General features: G+C 44.0%; 1 protein-coding gene across 1 annotated transcript in view; it reads right to left on the bottom strand.

Moving 5' to 3' along the window:
* The window catches only part of ABLIM1 (actin binding LIM protein 1), a 186,493-nt gene that overhangs the window by 52,961 nt on the left and 112,252 nt on the right, over positions 1–21,280 (bottom strand). The window contains exon 7 of the mRNA XM_060099208.1: positions 2,341–2,428. Coding sequence (XP_059955191.1) covers positions 2,341–2,428 — 88 coding nt within the window. The remainder of the gene's footprint in view (positions 1–2,340; positions 2,429–21,280) is intronic.

The raw sequence follows: 21,280 nt of genomic DNA, 5'->3' as shown, positions 1-21,280 counted from the left end.
GCGTACAGCAAAAAAAAAAAAAAAAAAAAACAAAAACAAAAAAAAACTCTCGAATTCTTTTACACCACTGAACTAAAATACTATTAAATTAATGACAGGGAAAATGCATTTTATATCAGAATAATACTTTAATCCCTATTTAGCAGTAATTTCTATCTTGCTTAACCCAGGGCCAAAAAAAAAAAAAAAAAAAAAATCAAACAAACCCAAACCAGGCAGACACATAGTCCATTCAGCACTAGCATTTACTCTGAGGCTGGCTACAAAGCACAGGAAAGCGTCTTAATATGGAGAGCCAAGGGCCGGGGGTCAGGGCTGGGTCCAGGAGCTGCGTGCACTGTGGAGGTTCTACTGAGTGGGCGTCCTGGCCCAGAATCCCGGGTGTGCACATGGTGTCACACTGTTCTCCAGAGGTCAGACACGTAGGGAATGTGAGCCAGAGAGAACATCTCATGCTGGGGAAGATGAAACTGCTCATTCTTCAAGGATATGCCAAGAGGGCAGGCAAAGAACACAGAAGCCCAATTCCAGGAGAGATTTACAACAATCCCCAAATTCTGAATGTAGCCCAAACTAACAGAATTGTTTATTTGTAGTATGAATGTGCTGCACTCATGCACAGCCTGAAATCACCCTCTCTATTCAGCTTCCAGAACCCTGTGAACGTGCAAAGCTGCACCCAGACAGAACCCCGAGTCTCGGTTCTCAGCAGACACAGGGGTGACATGCACTCTTGGGACTTTGCTTGTGAGTGCTGTAATGGACACACTTAGATCTAAAACAGAGCCTGGAGACCAACTGAAGAATAAATCTGCTCCATGCTGAAAATGTAAACTGACACCGGCCTATTGCTCTCATGGATTCACAGCCTGTCCTCAGGGGAAATGCATCATATAAAGCACACGTGAGACCACGGATTTGGTGCTTCTCACCTGCCCTTATTGGGCCCTTTAAAATTCAGTGAGATCTTTAATCAAAATTTTTCAGAGAGATCCTTCTAAAGCTAAAAGGATGTTTGGGTTGTCAATTTTTCATACAGCTAGCATTTTTTTTTTTTTTTTTTTTTTTGCGGTATGCGGGCCTCTCACTGTTGTGGCCTCTCCCATTGCGGAGCACAGGCTCCGGACGCGCAGGCTCAGCGGCCATGGCTCACGGGCCCAGCCGCTCCGCGGCATGTGGGATCTTCCCGGACAGGGGCACGAACTCGTGTCCCCTGCATCGGCAGGCGGACTCTCAACCACTGCGCCACCAGGGAAGCCCACAGCTAGCATTTTTAAGGGGAGAGTAGCCAAAGCTTTGCTCTAATACTCAAGAATCATTTCCAGAGACTTTTCTTAGTTGCATAAAAACAAAAATTGAGAGCAAAGCAAACCATTCATTAAAACTACACATAGTGTTACATGCAGAGACAGATGAAGAAATGACATGTAAAGGCCGATGAGACCCAGTAATTAGCGAAACTGAATAAGCAACAGCTCTCGTGGTTCTTGCTAATTTTACTGATAAGCCCTTGTCTATTTAATGACTCTTTTTCCCACTAAAAATAGTAAAATGCTTGCACAGATCGTGCTGTTTGACTGGAGGAGAATCCTCCCCTAAAGCTCTCTGAGAAGCTTCAGAATTTTAGAGGAGACAAAAGCTAATCAGAGCTGTACACTGGGAAAATTTCTCAAAATTATTTTCATTAAAAAAAAAAATTGAATGGCCCTCTGGTCATGAGCCCTTCCTTGGCATCAGAAACTTCTCAATTTCTCTGTCAGGGACTTTGGGTGTGTTCTCTCACTCTCTGTCCCTCTCTCTTACACTATGACAGCTATGTCCTCTTAATGCGATGAAGTACATCTGTGATGCAATTCACCAAATATGAGATTTTCTTCTTCCTGAAAGCCTGGATAAGAGCAGCCTGGGAGGCCCCCCCCCCCAAATCCTTCCCCCAGGACAGTGAAGTGAGAAAAGACAAAGTAGCCATCCAATGTGTAATATTTCTAGAAATGCTTTCCCTCTTTTGGTCTTTTGTTTCCCAAGCATATTCCTGGGGGCTGGGTGGGAGGAGGGGGCGCTGATTTTCACTCTTGTCTAACCTCCACAGCCTGGAACATCAAGTCCAATTCATTCAGCCAGAAGCAACACACTCCTCTGTTAACAGTCTCAGGGGCTCACTGCCAGGATGTCAATTGCTTGGCTGATTAATACTAACTGATGAGGTAACATTTGGCTACATTCATTCTGGATCCACGTAGCCCTGCAGCTAAAGACATGCCTCCTTCTCTAAAAACAAACATAGCAAGGTTTTCTTTCCCCAGGTGGGGAGAACTTACTGGATTCTTGAGTCCACCTTACCTTGAAGATACATTTCCTCTCCTTCTGTGAACATCTGGTTGCACCTGCTGCATCGTGCACAGCTAGGGTGGTAATGTTTGTCACCTGCCTGCAAGAGAAGAGGTACGAAATATTTTAGTCTATGACTGGTCACTGCTCCCAGCCTCTTTTCTGGATGTGGGAATTTGGAGGAAAAGACAAGCAGCTAAGGCAGGAAAAATAATTGTCCAATTGACCAAACTTCCTATACCAACAGTCCTAGAAGCTGAAGCTGATCCCACTGGATCTGGGAGGGGTTCAAAGACCAGCTACTTGTGCCTGCCACGTGAGGTTGGCCCTGCCTCTTGGGGTTTCTGGCATCCAGTTGTCTCTCAGCTTGGGCTCTCCTGGACAGTTGCCAGTTATACAGCATGTGCCTGAGATGAGTCCACTCCACCTCCCAAACAAGCCCACCACCTCAAAAACATTAACATCCAAATTGATGTTGGAGGCCAGTGTTGGTTTGTACTAAAGCAATAAAAAGAAAGGATCCTATTTAGCAGGTTCTTGCTTTCCTAGCTAAACAGTCTGAAAATAATGTAATCTACCCAGCTTACATCAAGATGAGAAAAACCATAGTAAAAGACATCCTATGCTGCTTTTTATCTCGGAAGGAGCCCCAACTCTCTTCTCTGCTGCTTATAACAATCTTTTGCCAAAGTCTCATTTTAATTGTTTTCTGAAGAAGGCATTTTACTGAGGTGGCTCTGCATTATTCCTGGGCATTTCACATTCTTAAATATGACAGATGCCACCACAGTGGGTGTTGATTTCCCCAAAGCAAAATGTCACTGGACACAGGGACAAATCTGTAGACAGGTGCCAAGTCCCTTTAGAGTCATGCTCCAAATGCATGCCCAACAAAGCAAAATCCTTTCGTCCACATCTTAGCAAAAAGTCTCGCCACCCAAAAATTATCAGATGTACTCTGCAATTAAATCATTTCATCAATCGACCATAAAAACATTTCTTTTGCATTAACTGTGCACAAGGCACTGCTGAGAGCCCAGAGTTAGAAGTGACTTCACCCTGTGCCTGTGTGAAATCTCAACAGGAAATCAGAGGTCAGGTAGTGATTCCTTTCTCACACCCTCCTGCAGAAACTATGAAACCAGTTAGCGACTAGAGTGTGAGGTGGTGGTCAGCTACTCAAGATAACCCAGTGGAAAAAAAAAAAGGAAGTTATTTACAAGTAGAAGCCAGGAATGAAACCTTTTCAGTGGTGCCTACCAGAAAATTCCAGAAGTGGAATTTTGCTCTTATCCACACAGCATTATTTATTTATTTTTTCGGCAGTGGGGGTGGGATGGGGGGGCATGTGAGGGGAGTATAGGAAATGTTCACACAAAGTAGCCCTTTCTCTTCGGCCATCTAGGGTCCAATGTGAGTGAAAGGAGGAAGAGAAAATATTACTCAGTTCTAAACTGTGTTGGGTCAGCTGGGATATCAATGCTGGGAGGTCCCAGGCATTTGGACAATCTCTGAATTCTCAAGGAAAATGTCGGGGACAGAATTAAGGCCCCTTGAAGGGAATCTGGTGTAGTCTGCAGTGAAAAGCACACGCCCTCAGTAAGCTAGAAATAGAAAGAAATTTCTTCAAGCTGATCAAGTGTATGTACCACATTTAGTGGTGCAGTATTAGAAGCATTCTAATTAAAGATAAGAACAAGGCAGGGACGTACACTTTCACCAGCGTTTTTCTTTAGTCCTAGCCTATGTGATAGATCAAGAAAAAGAAATCAGTATAAAGGTCACTAATGAAAGAGTTCAGTCAAGTAGCTAGATAAAAAAATTAATATATAAAAACCAATAGTTTTCCTATTCATTAGTAATACAAATTAAGTCCAGGTGATGGGAAAACAGGTCCCTATTTGTAATAGCAACAAATAAACCCTTCGATGCAAGATCTACATAAGGATCTTAACTGATGGGCATGAAAGAAATAGAGACACATGGTACTTGTGGATGGGAAAAGTAAATATAGTAAAGATGCCAAATAATCCAAAATGAACCTATTAATGCAATATATTCTCAGTCAAAATACACACAGGAGTTTCTTTTATAGAACTTGACAAGCTGATTTTAAAAGTTCACATGGAAGAAAAAAAAATGCATAAAAATATAAAAACTGCTTTGGAAAAGAGAGTGGCAGTGAAAGGGGTTTTCCCTTTCCCGAATAAAAAGTTATTCTAAGGCTAAAATAATTAAAGTGTTCTAATATTGGTGCAGGGATAGAAAATAAATCAGTGGGACAGAAGAGAGGAACCAGGTGCACAGCCATACATACAACAAGAGAATTATGATAAAGGTGGTGTTTCAAATGAGTTGAAAGAAATGGGTTATTCAATTAATGGTGAGAACGATGAGTTTTACACTTAGAGAAAGTTAAATCTAGATTCCTAACTCACAACCTACACAAAAACAAATTCTAGAAAGGTACTAAGTTAAAAGTTGAAACAAAATCATAGAAATATTCGAAGAATATGTAGGAGACTGTTTTAACAAGCTTGGGGAGGCTTTCCTAAGCAAGGCAAAGCCTAGAAGCAATAAAAATAAATATTGACTGTGTTCGTGTGCCTGCACACATACACACATGCACACACAATCTCTAGACATAAAACAAAGTTACAGACAGGGATAAAATATCTGTCATGCATTTCAGAGAAAAGATTATTATCCAGAATTTATAAAGAGCATCTACAATGAAAAATAAATGGCAATATGGGCAAAAGGCAATTTCCAGAGGAAAGGTAGATCACCCCCCAAATAATCAGCTCAACCCCACCAGGAATCAGGGGAACACAATTTAGAAAAAGAGTGTCTTTCTTCAACAAATTGGCAAAGATAAGAAGAAGACTAATGTGAGGAAACAGGCATTCTCACACACTGTTGGTGAGCAAAATTCTTTTTGGAAAGCACTATTTATTGAAATTTAATGTATATGTACATACTACTCCCTGATGAACAATCCCACTTGTAAAAGCCATTCTATAGAAATTCTCACACATGTGCCCAAAAGTGTATGTATTAAGGATATTCAGTTTTGAATTACTTATAACAGCAAAGAACAAGGAAACAGAAGCAACCTAAATGAGAAAGTAGTGAAATAAAATATTGACTCATGTAGCCATTAAAAGAAAGAAGCAAACGTATATGTATTTATATGGAAAGAGTTCAAACAAACACTACTAAGAGAAAAAAATCAAGTGGAAAAATAATGCCTGTGATACGGCCACATATAGTAGTGGTCAAAAGTGTGGAGATACTGGGGTAAGTCTGACTGGATTCAAATCCAGTTTCAGCACTATTTGGTCCTGTAAAGGTGACAATCTCCCTAACCTTCACTTCCACAGCTGTAAAATGGGTAGAATAATAGCACTTAACTCATGGAGCTGATGAGAGGGCTAGTATATTGCCTGCCCTCACCCTCTGCCCCCCAACATCCAGCCCTATAAGTCAGGCACTGTTACTATTATTTATACCAGAGAGGACACACACACACACACACACATATATATATATATATGTATATTGATTTTATGTGTGTGCCCTGCACGGAGAGAAGGTAGGGAGAATGCACACCAGTTAGTTTTCTGTGGTTCCTTGTGGGGCAAGAGGAAGGAGCAGGGTGGGAACCTAACAATTTCCTTTATATGTTTCTGTATTGTTTTGATCTTTTACAAGAATTCATTTTTATGTTACTGTGTAATAAAGAAATAAAAGACTAAGAGGAAAAAAGTCCATTGTCTCTTGGAGTCATAACACCCAACGTGATCTTGGGCAAATCACAAACTCTTGGAAACTCTACTGCAAAGTAGAGATGATGAAGTTGATGGTGACCATAACAATAAAAGTGAACATTCTTATGATTATTCTGTGTCAGTCACTGTTCTACATACTTCATAAACATTCAGTCATTTGTTTCACAATAACCTCCTAAGGTTATTATTCCCTACTTTATAGATGAGGAAGCTGAGGCTTGCACAGATTTAGTAAACTTGTTCCTGGTCACACAGCTAGAAAGTGGTAGGGCCAGGCTGCAAACCCAGGTAGTCTGGCTCTGGAGCACATGTTCCTAACTAGCACCATAACTAATAACCATACAGTACCCCCACTGCTGTATCTACCTCACAGTGACACTAGGGTGAATGATCAAATGACATTTTGAATATGTTATGATGTACTGCATACAATAATAATAGGAATAACAACATAATAATCCTTTGCACAGAGATGGTTCTAGGGCCATCCACAGAAAGGCTTGTTAGTGTGGTCTGGGATGCTGACAAAAGGCTCTCTGGATGCTGCCGCCCTTTCCCAAGGACAGGCAAAGGAGAGTCACTGTGTTACATGAGCTGTCATACAAGATGGACGGAAGATTTGTCAAGCGCTCCTGTGGCAGGGGTCTGCTCTGTAAACCGTGAGCAAAACCACAGCTGAGAAACACCGCCATCATAACGCCAGGGGCATCGGTCTTGACCCGTGCACTTGCTTCATCCCATGATGCTGAGCATGTCAAGAGATACAGTGAGCCAGAATCAAAGGGCAGTTGCACAGCCGTTTAAAAGTCTTTCTGTTTGTGCAGCAGTGCAGACCTGGGGGGCGGGGGGCACAGGGTCATGTGCTCAGGATAGGGGAGCCCCTCCTTTGCATGTGTGAGCCACCCCGTCTGTTTCACTTCTTCTTAACACAGGCACCCATGATGGTTCACAGACAAGCCCTGTGCACAGGGCCAGGAAAGGTATCAGAGCTGAACACAGACGGGGCTATATGCAAACTAACCCAAAAAACTGGATGTAGCTGAATCCAAAGCATTTAAATTAGAGTCATTTTTAGAAGAAGGAAAAGTATTTCAGATCATAAGCAAAATGAGACTAAACAGCATCCATCTACGAACAGATGAGGAACACACAATTCACTGTGGAGAGGAGGCTATTGATTGCAAACTTTTTTTTTTTAAGATTTAATTTTATTTATTTTTGGCTGCTTTGGGTCTTCGTTACTGCACGCGGGCTTTCTCTAGTTGCGGTGAGCAGGGGGCTGGCTACTCTTTGTTGCGGTGCACAGGCTTCTCATTGTGGTGGCTTCTCTTTGTTGCAGAGCATGGGCTCTAGGCGCGAGGCCAACTAACTTCAGTAGTTGTGGCTCGTGGGCTCTAGAGCGCAGGCTCAGTAGTTGTGGCCCATGGGTTTAGTTGCTCCGCGCAGCATGTGGGATCTTCCCGGACCAGGGATCGAACCCTTGTCCCCTGCATTGGCAGGCGGATTCTTATCTACTGCGCCACCAGGGAAGTCCCCTGATTGCAAACTTTTGAAGCGCTATGGGCTCTGCTGTGACAGGTGACTTCATAAGCAGTGGTTACCGGGTACCTGTCCCCAGGCCCACACCCTGGAACACCAGCTGTGCCTCAGCCCGAGAGGCCAGATGTACCTCTGGGGCTCACTACAGCCCCGTCATCACCATTTTCCGTCCATCTTTGTACCCTGCTATTTAAAAAATTACAACCGTACTTATTTTCACATATTCAAAATGCACACGTTAAAAAATCCACATTCTGGGGCCTCCCTGGTGGCGCAGTGGTTGAGAGTCCGCCTGCCGATGCAGGGGATACGGGTTCGTGCCCCGGTCTGGGAGGATCCCATATGCCGCGGAGCGGCTGGGCCCGTGAGCCATGGCCGCTGAGCCTGCGCGTCCGGAGCCTGTGCTCCGCAACGGGAGAGGCCACAACAGTGAGAGGCCCGCGTACCGCAAAAAAAAAAAAAAAAAAAAAAAATCCACATTCTGGCTGGCATTAAACTCTATGGACCATAAACGACTTGTTTATTTAGTTGAGTTTGATAAAAGCACCTGCATACACATTCAAAGTGCTAAAAATCACTTGCCTTGAATGGTGCTGATTAAGTCACACTTCTGTGGTTATTATTCCTATTTAGTTCATCTCTAACTTGAAGTATAAACTTTATCATACAGGTGAGAATACCATCTGGGGAAATACCACCTGCTATAAAGCAGGAGAAAGGAGCCCTGAATTCCTTGTGGACACGGGGTGCAGGGAAAGGGTTACAAGATTCAGAATCAGGAGACTGGGGTATTATTTCTTTAATTCTTACTCATGGGACCTCAATTATATCACTACTTACCCTCTCCAAGGCCCAGGACCCTCCTCTGTAAAAAGTGAAGGGCTGGACTAGACAATTTCAAGTCCCATCCGGCTGTAAAATTCTATGATTCTGTGTCAAATCCTGTCCCTCTACAAGCTCACATGGCAGTGTTAACAGAAAAGTAATCTAGGTAGAGAAAGGACATTCTTGATGGCAGGGAATGGAATTTAACCAAAGACTCCATAGTGTCTGACAGCCAGGAGGAGTTCTGACGCCCTAAGCCCTGTGCCAGTGTAACAGGCCACTGGGAGTAGAAAACAGAACTGTAATTATAGACCCCGTCCTTGGACAGATAATCTGCTTAACTCCGGAATGGCTAACTGCCCTTTTCAGTTTCTCTTTACCCCTTTTCTCTTGGAGTGCCTTACTCCTGATACTGCCCAGGAGATATGAAACATGGCCCTTGAGGTCAGCCTTCGGCAATTTATAGCTTATGCCAAGCCTCCTTCCAAAAAGGACTTCCAGATGCTTATCAGAGAAGGCTGTGACCTGAAAACAATGGAACAAAAACCTTAGAGGAAAAAAAAAAATCAAAAGGCTCCACACTCAGGCAAACATGTTTGTTGGGATCCGAGCTTCTCAGTCGGTGAGGACAAAAGGGAAAATGGGCCACGAAAGTCTCACTGTGTGAAAAAAATGGTCACATACAATTGTCACTAGAGAGGCAAGGTTTCCTGATTCTAAATTAGTAACAGTCGCAGCAGGCTGAGGTTCGGTAGGGTCTTGCTCTGTTCCAGGCATGGTACCGAGGGCTCTGAGTGACAGCTCTCGGACAGCCTTGTGAGGTAGGTGCTATTTTACAATTATGTTCTGCAAGCAAAAAATGAAAGCTCAAAGTGAACAATTTCTCCAAAGCTCCCAAGGCTTCCAAAAAGCAGAGCTGGGCTGTGAGTCCAGGCCGCCTGACTCCAGGCCTCCGCTTGCGTAAACTGCCTCCAAAAATCACCAGAGGAATTCGCATAGGGGGACCTCAGTTCTGGAGCAGCAAAACAACTTCCACACTAATTTCGATGATGGCTGGAAACATCCAAGTCGTTGTTTCTTACACAGACCCTTGAGAAAAACTGAGGGTGTAGCACTGAAAGGTCGTTGAATGAAATCATTCTCACCGGGGAAGTTAAACTATCAAGGTCTAGGTTTGCAGTCTCACTTTAAAAATCTAACTTGATTCAGAGATGGTGCTCAGACCACCCAAAGGAATAAACAAATTGCATTTCTGTCCCTGAGACTCTCGCCAACATGGGTCTGGTTGATGGTGCTTTCAGACTAAGGACATGCAAACGCTTGGAGGTTAGTGTGTTGGCCTAGGTCAGGGGTTTTCTAACTTTTCTGCACATAAGCAACACCCAAGAGCCTTTTAAAAATGGGTTCAATGGCCCTGGGGTGGGGCCCCGAAATAAGCTGCTTTTGTTTTATTTTGTAAGCACTGACCTAAGTCCAGGCAGATCATTGTGAACTGGGGAAACCTGACAGTAGATGAGGAAGCCAAAGGGAGGAACAAGCATGTTGCTTCCATGGCAGGTGCATGGGTGGCGAGGGAGAGGCAGAATCACGCTAGTTCCCATTTTGCTCCTGTAGAAATGCGGTGTGAGGGCCGACTCAGCCTTTTCTGCATTTGTTGTTTTTTTCCCTTGGAGTGGGAGAGGTTTCCAGTGCGACTGGACCAGCTTGATCCTGAAGCTACCACTCCCCTGTTCCGGGAGGTTTTTTTTTTTTTCCTGACGCAGCATCCTGTTTAGGCAGGATGGTGAGGGTGTGCCTTGGCCCAAAGTGTGAATCCTGGGCAAAGGTGAATAAATCAGTCTGCCCAGGCAGCCTGCACAAAGCCCACAGCGCTCCCCACAAGTCTGTGCACAGCCAGTCTGCACAGAGAAGAGCATCCTGCAGCCCTGCCACTTCACCGACTCTATAGCCCCAACCGCGGCCCCTGCTCCAAACACCAGGGGGAGGGGCGGCGGCTGGTCTTCCCCAGAGAAGATGCACAGAACGGTGCAGAGAAAAATACGCAATGGCATTCCAGCGCTCTGGTTCCCTCTGACCAGCGCAAAATATAAAAGAATAAAATAGGCTGCAACATCCCGGTGTAACTGCATACTGGCTTTTGGCAGATGGTTACTGCTATCGCATCTCCTTCCAAGGAGCGAAAGGCAAAAAATTTTTAAGCAGTCTTTGCAGTTTAACAGTGCTAGGTAAACATTATCTGTAGACGTGTGCACTCCTGAAAGACCTAACTGGTCTCTTTAAAGTGATCAATAGAGTCAGTATAATCTTTACCAAAATCCCAGTCAGATTATTTGTACATTGACAAGCCAATCCTAAAATTTATATGGCAGTAGGAGAGTGGTATAGCTACTTTGGAAACCTCTTTAGCAGTTTCTCAAAAAGTTGAACATAAATATACCATGCAACCCAGCACTTCCACTCCTAGGTTTCGAACTAAAAGAAATGGTAACTTATGTCCACACAAAGACTTAGACGCAAAAGTTCACAGCAGTGTTCTCCAAAAATAGCCCCAAACTGGAAATAATCCAAATGACTCTCAGCTAGTGAACAGATAAACAAAATGTGGAGCATTCAAATAATGCAATACTGCAAAGTTACTGCTTTTAAATAAAAGGAACAAACTGCTGATACATACAACATAGATGACCCTCAACAACACGATGTTAAGAAGCCAGACACGAAAGACTACATATTGATTCCATTTCTATGAAATTTCTAGAAAAGGCAAAAGGAAAGAGATACAAAGTAGATTGGTGGTTGCTGGAAATGGGGATGGGAATAAGATTGGGAGCAGCGTTGACTACAAAGTCAAAATGAGGTGATGGAAAAGCTGTAAAACTGCACTGTGGTGACGGCTGCACAGCTGTTTAAATGTAATAAAAATAAACTGTATTTTATGGTACATAAACTATTCTTTAATAAAGAGACAGGACAATTAAAAGAAAGAAAACAGTAGGGAGTGGGGGAAAGACCTGACCGGAAGACAAGAGCAACTTTCCTGTGCACTGTTCACAAGGACACATCAGGGTGTGCATGCATTCATTCCTTTTGCGGTGGGGGGGGGGGTCCAGATTCCTTTGGAAAGCTGTTGAAAAATAAAGACTTTTTTTTTTTTGCAGAACAAAATATATCTGCATATAAAGAAAGCTAGATATATGTGTGCAATATTGTACTGTTAGCAGTTGTCTAAAGACTCGAACATTTTCAGGCTTCCCTGGTGGCGCAGTGGTTGAGAGTCCACCTGCGATGCAGGGGACACGGGTTCGTGCCCCGGTCCGGGAAGATCCCACACGCTGTGGAGCGGCTGGGCCCGTGAGCCATGGCCACTGAGCCTGCGCGTCCGGAGCCTGTGCTCCGCAACGGGAGAGGCCACAACAGTGAGAGGCCCGCGTAGACTCGAACATTTTCAAAGGGATTAGAAAACAATTGCCTAATTTGCTAATCTAATCAGTATTTCTCTTTCTTCAGAGGAATCACTATTCTCTTGTACAACAAGAGAAATGGAGCTGCAGAGAGATTAAGTAACTTGCTGGGGACCACATGAGACACTGAAACGAAAACCTGGGCTACGCCATTAACCTCAGTGTCGCTACTCGGAATCTCTCAGACTGGTTCTTTGGCTGTGTGCTTTCATGCACAATATTTAATTGGAGTTTTCTCTGAACTTTTGAAGCAGGTGACCTCATCCTTCATGTTTTATGGTGATCAAACTGAGGCTCAGAGGCCAAATGACTTGCTGCACCAAAACCAAGTTCACACAGCTAAGTGTCAGAACTAGGAAACATCCCAGGTCTTCGGACACAAGTTCGATTCTCTTGTACTGATATCACCACATCATGGCTACAATACTTCTCTTGTTTCAGAAATCTTAGGCAACTAGAAAAATCAATAGAAATATCCTGTATGATATAAAAAGATGGCCAAAATGATTGAGACGTTTTGTTAACATGTATTTTGAATAGTCTGCCAAATTTCAAGGCAGAGCAAATAACTACACTGAAGGCAAAACATAAATCTAAAACGCACGGATATCTGCATTTGCAACTAACCTCTCCTCTCTGGTGCTCCCACAGCTCTGGGCTTGGGCTGTCGCACACATTTAACTTTGCCTCTAACGTTACTGAAATGGAGAAGGACGATATGGTCCTTGTCCTCTCCCCCATGTCCTCAACCTGCCTTTCGTCTGTGGAAAAACTTTAGCCAAAGAATAAGTTTAATCAGAGAAGTGAGAAAATGCAGAAACAAAGGAAAACAGTCAAAGGAGACCAAATAATAATAGTTTAGTCATTAAACACAGTCAAGGACCTTTAGGTCCTCCTTAAGGGCTATAGACAATATTCTGAGCCGTATCCTGCGAGCTGTCTTATAGATACTGAAACCCCCGCCAGGTGGAAGAAGTGAACTACATGATCACCAGGCTGCAGCCATGGCATAAGCTGCCACAATTCCGAGAATTGGCCTCAAAGAAACGGAAACGAACGGAACCTGAAACTGAAGATTAACTGTACCTGAAACAATCAAGATGATGCTGGTTGACCACCGATGCCCAATTTCAAGATGACTGTCAGAGCTTGACAGAGAGTTGGCCTTTGGACAGGCGTCCACCCTCCCTGGTTGCCAGCATCCAAAATAAAACAAACTGTCCTTTCCACCAACCTGGCCTCTTTATTGGCTTTTGAGAGGTGAGCAGCTGGACCCCACTTTCAGTTACATTATGGCTGGGCTGGCTGCCCCATCCCACTGTCCAACATGGAGTAGAAAGAGACGGGCTTTGGAATCAAGAGAACCCAGGGTCTGCATTCTGACCTTGCAAATAGTGTGGCCTTGGGCACTTTTCTGGACTTATTTCTTCAACTGTAAAAACTGGCACAAGAAAGCCTGCCACATAGGATTGTTACGAAAATTAAATAACCAAAGGCAAGTTCAGTTCATACCGAAGTAAGTATCTGGTACCAGTAAGTGCAGGTGAGCTTGCTCCCTCTCGTTCACGTTAGACTATACATCCCTTTATTATTATTATTTTTTTTGCGGTACGCGGGCCTCTCACTGTTGTGGCCCCTCCCGTTGCAGAGCACAGGCTCCGGACGCACAGGCTCAGTGGCCATGGCTCACGGGCCCAGCCGTTCCGCGGCACGTGGGATCTTCCCGGACCGGGGCACGAAACTGTGTCCCCTGCATCGGCAGGTGGACTCTCAACCACTGCGCCACCAGGGAAGCCCAATACATCCCTTTAAAGACGTGGGCCACACATGTGTCATCATAGCTCTAGGATCTCTCTTGCTTTCCATAGAGCAAGTTCTCTAGAAATGTCGGGTAAATTAATAGGCCAATAGAAGCCCTTATCCCCAAATCTCTAGATGCTGAGCAACCATCTCCTGCACAATTATGGCCAAAAGAGAACTAAAGGATGAACTTCTGAGCCCCAGCTGTCATTTCAGTATTTACCTGTTTCCAGATACTACACTAAGCACCTCAGAAACCATATTCCATCTGACTCTCCCTACAACCCTGTGATGGGGGTATTATGTCCATTTAACAGATGAGGAAATTAAAGCTTAGGGACATCAAGAAATCACCCAAGGTTACTCAGTTAGCAAGGAATGGAACTGTGGTCTAAACCCCAGTCTGTCCAACTCCAAACTGTACTCAGAAGCACCAGGTCCTCCAGTCTCCCTCCAGCTCCATTCATGAGGGGAGACCCTTGCTGGGATCTGCCCTAAAAAGGCATTTTTCCTATGACTTTACAGTATCATCTTTCAACTTCCTTTTTTTTAAAGAATACAAATAGGGCTTCCCTGGTGGCGCAGTGGTTGAGAGTCCACATGCCGATGCAGGGGACACGGGTTCGTGCCCCGGTCTGGGAAGATCCCACATGCCGCGGAGCGGCTGGGCCCGTGAGCCATGGCCACTGGGGCTGCGTGTTCGGAGACTGTGCTCCGCAACGGGAGAGGCCACAGCAGTGAGAGGCCCGCGTACTGCAAAAAAAAAAAAAAAAAAAAAAGAATACAAATAAAGGTTTATTGTACCAAATTAAGGTCTTCATATTTTAGTTTGCTAAGGCTCAAGGAAGACTAGATGATTTTTTAAGACCTTAACAAAAATTTTACTTTCACGATCCCTCCCACCCCCAACTATTCAAACGGTGTGATCGATCAAATGTTATAAAACAGAACAAAAAACCAAAACCACTAAAAACAACACCAAGGGGGCTTCCCTGGTGGCGCAGTGGTTGACAGTCCGCCTGCCGATGCAGGGGACGTGGGTTTGTGCCCCGGTCCGGGAAGATCCCACATGCCGCGGAGCGGCTGGGCCCGTGAGCCATGGCCGCTGAGCCTGCGCGTCCGGAGCCTGTGCTCCGCAACGGGAGAGGCCACAACAGTGAGAGGCCCACGTACCACAAAAAACAAACAAACAAACAAACAAACAAAAAACACCAAGGCCTTTAAAAACAACTCTCCCAAATGTTATTTCTTGACATAGGTGGTCTTCGTGGTATGGGACAATGTGATCCTAAATCCTTGTAAAGCAGCCCTGGCAGCTCCAGCCTGCCACTCATTTTCAAATCCAGTTAAGTCATGTCATGTCTCGCAGGTATTAAATGTACTTCCTTGAAACTAGGAACTGATTAAGTAGCATGGATAACATCTCATTAGTCTCTTCCGAAAGTTATTAAGGAATACAACATAGTGTAGAGGGTAACCAGGGACCCAAGGATTTGGGGTTGAATTTCCTTGGGTGTTAGCTAGACTTGGTATTCCCTGACCAAGGTAATTGTTGTTACAGTCTGTTCTACAATTTGGCTTTCTTTCTTTGTCACAAAAAATGCCATGCATTTTACATATTATATCACAATGTTCTCCCTTACCAGGTAGGCAGGAAGTCCTGAATGCACTTTTTTTTTTCCTTTCTTTGGAGTAGGAAAGAGGTGCACCTTAATTTTTTTTTCTTTTTTTTTGCGGTACGCAGGCCTCTCACACTTGTGGCCTCTCCCGTTGCGGAGCACAGGCTCCGGACGCGCAGGCTCAGCGGCCATGGCTCACGGGCCCAGCCGCTCCGCAGCATGTGGGATCTTCCCGGACCGGGGCACGAACCCGTGTCCCCTGCATCGGCAGGCGGACTCTCAACCACTGCGCCACCAGGGAAGCCCAATTTTTTTTCTTTTAAGTCAACTTCTTTACTGAAGTAGAACATACACTGGAAAAAATGCACAAATCATAAATTTCTAGTTCAATGAATTGTCATAAATGCAACACAACTTGTAACTAGCACCCAAACCAAGTAAGAGAACATTATCTGTACCCAGAAGCCCCTTCATGTCCTCTTCCAGTCATTGACTGCTAATCACTATGCTGACTTCTAACTTTTACCTGTCTTTGAAGTTTACATAATAGGGAGCAGATATGTCTGGCCTCTCTTACTCAACATCATGAGAATTATTCATGATTCTGTGTGTACTGGTACTTCACCATGTCTCATGATTCTATAGTATTTCTTTGTGTAATTATACTACATCTTATTTATCCATTCCACTCCTGATGGACATTTTGGTAGTTTTTAAATGTTGACTGTTTTGAACTGTGTTGCTGTGAAATTTCCTGCCCATGTCTTTTGGTGAATTATATACACATTTCAGTGGTATATATACATAAAAGCAGACAATATATGTCAAGGTCACTGCATACGTTTATGTTCAGACTGAGTGCTGCCAAACATATATCCAAAGTGGTTTTTGCCTCTTATTACAATTTTAATCCGAGAGGAATTTGAAGGAATTAAATAAGAAGAATCAAATTAAGAGCGCTTTACCAAATAGATTCCCAAAGTGTTTTCTAACCTCTGTGAAGTGAATGATATTTTTTTTAATAAAATGGGCTCTCAGTAAAAGCTTTGTACTTTAATCCCATCAGGTATCCATTATTCCAGTATCTCCAGAGTGTCATTGAGCAATTTCCAATTCTCCTTTCATCCTCGTCTTTCTGTTCGAGAGACGTGGATGAACTCATGGAGAGACGTGGATGAAATGCAAATAGTCCTCATATTTAATTCCAAAATAGACTCAAAATCAGCAGGCAATGGCTGGCACTCCCTGGATCACTCTGCACAAGTCTTTGTCATGAAGCTTCAAAAGTGGCTTCTTCCAGTTAGGGCTAAGGCCCACTGGCAAGGATCAAAAAAGAATAGGAATTGGAAGGTTGAGGACTTCTGTGGCTACTAAAAGATTTCACTTTTCCTCTCATGATTGAGCTTAAACATTTCTTATCCATTATTTTTATTGTTAATAATATCTTTTGCATTTGTTTTGTAGTTGAACGTTTGTGAAGCACCTTCCTGTTTAATCCACCCAGTGCTTCGGGGGTACCCTATTACCCTTATGCCTATTTATGGATGAAGAAAAGCCTTCTAAGTTACAGAGCTAGTGTTCAATCCAGGGTTTTTGATGAAGTCCATTCTCCCTTCCCCCTACATCCTGCTACATGTCAAGGGTCAGAAAGACTGGAAATTTCCTTGGTAACTTGGACAGCTTAAAAATAATAAGCATTGGGCTTCCCTGGTGGCACAGTGGTTGAGAGTCCACCTGCTGATGCAGGGGACGCGGGTTCGTGCCCCAGTCCGGGAAGATCCCACATGCCATGGAGCGGCTAGGCCCGTGAGCCTTGGCCGCTGAGCCTGCGTGTCCAGAGCCTGTGCTCTGCAATGGAAGAGTCCACAACAGTGAGAGGCCCGCGTACCACAAAAAAAAAATAATAAATAAATAAATAAATAAATAAATAATAAGTATTGATTTTTTTTTCCTTCTTCCATGAATTCTCATGAGGGAGTACAGCAGCTAACTACCCAGGTAAGATCCAAGGGATCTTTGAAGACTATCCCTTGCACAAAAATAACTCACTTGGGGTGTTAATTTGAAATTGTGGACTAGAAAATGATCCTGGTTCCTGGGGTCTCGTTAGGTCTTGTTGGCCCATTTTAGACATGTTATTAGGCTGCCCCAGTTTCGGTATGTGCAACATCAGGAATGTAAAAGGTGGATGTTTGAGAAATCTGTTAGGTTGAATGCTGTACTGAACTTTCAGCATGTTTGGATGTATTGGGACCCGACTGCTTATTTCCCCCAAACCTATGTACTGTCTGAAAAGACTTGTATGTTCTATAATGTTAAAAGGGTAGAAAAGTGTTGCTTCTGCCTAGTTTGCAAGGTTGCTATGTAGGTAAAAGAAATGTTAATTACATGTAAATTTACCTTGAGTACTATGACACAGGGAGAGGATGAACTAGGTTGCAAAATACCATATGATTCTAGGCCATTTTCTTTCCAAATACACTCTGAAAGGGATTTTTAAGGGGTCTCTTTAGGAAGTTAGACCCAAGAGGGACAGACTCAGAATCCAATGTGATATTACGGTGAACACTGAGTGGAACACCAGGTCAGCTGCTGCTCTGCATGTCCTAAAAACTATTTGCATAATTCCAGGGAAGGAACAATGAGAAACTCATCATGCTTCCGGTTTAATGCAAAACCCAGTTTTCAAATGCAGACACCACCCTACAGTCAAGGTCGAAGGTTTTACATCTTTTCCTTTCTTAGCACCAGGAGATAAATATTTGCCTTCAAGTTCAACATTCTTGAAATCTAATCCCAACTGGATAATTTTTGTCTCTTGTTCAAGGGCAAACACTTAAGGTTTCTTATTACTCGTGATCTCATTCCTGGTCTCCTTTCCAACTCAAGAGCATGTTGGAGTCAGCAATGCACAATAACAGGAATCCAAAGCGTCTTGTCCCTGCCAGATGCTCCAAGGGAATCAATGATCAATACACATGTCCTGGCGGCCAAATGGCACAAGTGTGTGCCTGGGAGAGAGTGGATGGGAAAGAGCATGCAGGTCCCCTGTATTTATCATCTTAGTAATGACTTTGTAACTTGCAGGAAACATACAGAAAGCAGGGGTTTTTTTTAATTAAAAATATTTAAGCTTGTTATATAGTGTACAGGAAACATGTCATCCCAATTCAGGGAGATTCTAGTTTGTCAACTGCTTTTCTTCATCAAGTTGCTATCTCTAAAGTAAATTCCACTTCTACGATTTTTATCTTCTCCAGGAATTGCAAACATTTCTCTATCCCACCCATTCTTTTTCCTTCCTCGATATTTCTATTCTAACAGAACTCGTAAAGGAGTTCATGAGAGTTGGGTAAGACCCAGAGCCTTGGGCATAGCCCTTGCCTTGCTTTGGAGTCTTGGGTGATCCTTACACGTTATTTCCACTAAAACCATGGCTCCGAGTTATCAACTCTTTTTCAGATGGTTCAGCTCTGGGCTGCCTACAGCCCAGTATCAGACTAAAAATATTTTTTCTTCCCCAGGGTTAGAGGAGTCTTCAGGGTGGGAACCAATACCAGAACAGTCAGAAAAACACAGCTTGCTTTTAAAAACAACCTTGTCTGATTTCCTCTCTCACTGTGGCTGGATTCTACCCCCTTAACAAACAACCAAGGCTTCCAGCCCAGAATCTGCACAGCCCAGACTCTACCGTCTCACTAGGAGCAGAAGGGAGGGGTGCTCTGGCCATCGCTCTCAGTGCTAATGGTCAGCAGGAAGAAGAAACAGAGTGCAAAGTACATTCTAAGATGGAGAAGGAGATGTAGGAAAGAATTCGGGACCCCACGTTTGGCAATACCCAAATCAGAACCCATTTAAAAGCAAAGCTCGGGGCTTCCCTGGTGGCGCAGTGGTTGAGAGTCCACCTGCCGATGCAGGGGACACGGGTTCGTGCCCCGGTCCGGGAAGATCCCACATGCCGCAGAGCGGCTGGGCCCGTGAGCCATGGCCGCTGAGCCTGCGCGTCCGTCCGGAGCCTGTGCTCCGCAACGGGAGAGGCCACGACTGTGAGAGGCCCGCGTACCGCAAAAAAAAAAAAAAAAAAAAAAAAGATAAAAGCAAAGCTCATGTCTTTGGATGACGACCAAAGCATTTCTGTATCCTGCAAAGTAAGAGATACATGATTCACATTCCAGTCTTTACAGCCTGGGTGGGGGCTTGCTCTGCGACCAACCCTCTGGATTCCTCTGGAAGGGCAGGCCTCGGGGCTGGAGCCAGGATAAGCAGAGAGTTCTGGCCAGGAGGGCAGGCACCCTGCCAGCCGCACCTGCCGCCCCCTCCCACCCGTTATGTCAGGTGACATAGGGTCCTGTCAGAGGGGAGCCAGTGACCTTGTTGTAGCTAGGTGCTGGGACTCAGATGACAGCCTGAGTCACAGACATGGACCAGTGATTCTGTGCAGTCACACAGCTCTGGAACCTTTGAAGTGTTAGACCCTGTGACCTGAGCCGATGTCAAGCCTGCACTTTGCCCCAGGGCAGCAGACTGGCCTGAGTTCTGAGGTCAAGGCATCCAAGTGCTCCTTAGCAAAGTCTACTGAACTTAGTCAAAGCCAGCCTCTGACGACAGACAGACAGGCAGGCAGGCACACCGACAGGAAAAGCCCAGCTGCCCGGGCAAAGCAGCCACTCTGCAAAGAAACGCTGGTCAGTCCTCCCTCCTCACCACTCAGCAACTGGACCAGAGGCCCTTTACTGAGCTAAGGACATTTAAACGGCAGGTTAGTTTTTATTAAACACCACATGGATCACGATCCTCTCTGGATAAAACGTCTTTAATGTCATCCCATTACCTACTGACAAAAGTTGAACTTCCTACCCCGGCATTCAACAGCCTCCACAATCTGGTCTCAACCTACCTGTCCAGCTTTAAAGAATTATAGGTTCCCCTCGAGAGAGGTGGAGTAGCTCTGGGGAAGGGCTTGGGCACCAGCAGCTTTAATGAGCTCCCCTAGTGATTCCCAGGTGCAGCCCAGGCTGAGAACTTCTAGAGTGAGCCTTCTCCAGCTCCCCAGATTCGGGCATTCCCTTCGACTTGCATTTATTTCTGGTCTCGAATATATACTTTTTAAACGTTGATGGAAGTAGACACCCATTTACCTAATGCAATAAATTATAACTGCTGGTTACTTAACAGGTTTTCCCACTAGACTTTTCACTTTTCAGAAGAAAGGACACTGCCTTATTCATTTTCATATTTCCAGAGTCTTGTAGGTGTTGAGCACATAGTAGGTATATTTTGCAAAAATAGTCTACTTTATGTAATAAAATACCAATGCTCCAAGCATTGGGTCAAAAGCTGCCTTCTCTAGGGCATTTTTCTTATCAATTTCACCTGGATATGACCCCGCCTCATCTGCAGTCTTAAATAAATAGCATGCATTTATTCCATTCATATAGTGCCTTGAGCTTCTAGATATTTCTGTGTTTTAGGATTTCCACTAACTTTTAAGTTCCATTAAGGCAGGGACCGTGTCCTTTATAATTGTATATTATAACAATAATTATGCAAGCAGCTAGCAAGTACAAGCATTAAATGCTAAATTCTTGTTTAAAGAATGAATTATACCTCAAACTAGTAGACCCAAAATATGTTAGGTAAGTATAGTACTGAGAAAAATTATCACGCTGTAGAGCAATGACAGAATGAATTTTTGAAATCAAACTATATTGGTAAATTTACATTAGGATTTTATTCTGTTCAAAGCTATGTTTTCCTTTTAAAAATTCGTTTTTATCCCCCCTCACCTCTTTCTAGAATAGTCTTACTTCATGTAATTTGCTCCTAATACATTTCCTGGGAAAGAGTAATTCTAATTCTTTCAGTATGAAACAAACAGGTCACCTGCAAAAAATACTCCCAACTCTCAAGAGAAAAA

Source organism: Mesoplodon densirostris, chromosome 1 (genome assembly GCF_025265405.1).
Source record: "Mesoplodon densirostris isolate mMesDen1 chromosome 1, mMesDen1 primary haplotype, whole genome shotgun sequence".
Lineage (NCBI taxonomy): Eukaryota > Metazoa > Chordata > Mammalia > Artiodactyla > Ziphiidae > Mesoplodon > Mesoplodon densirostris.
This window is presented reverse-complemented; position numbering and strand designations above follow the sequence as displayed.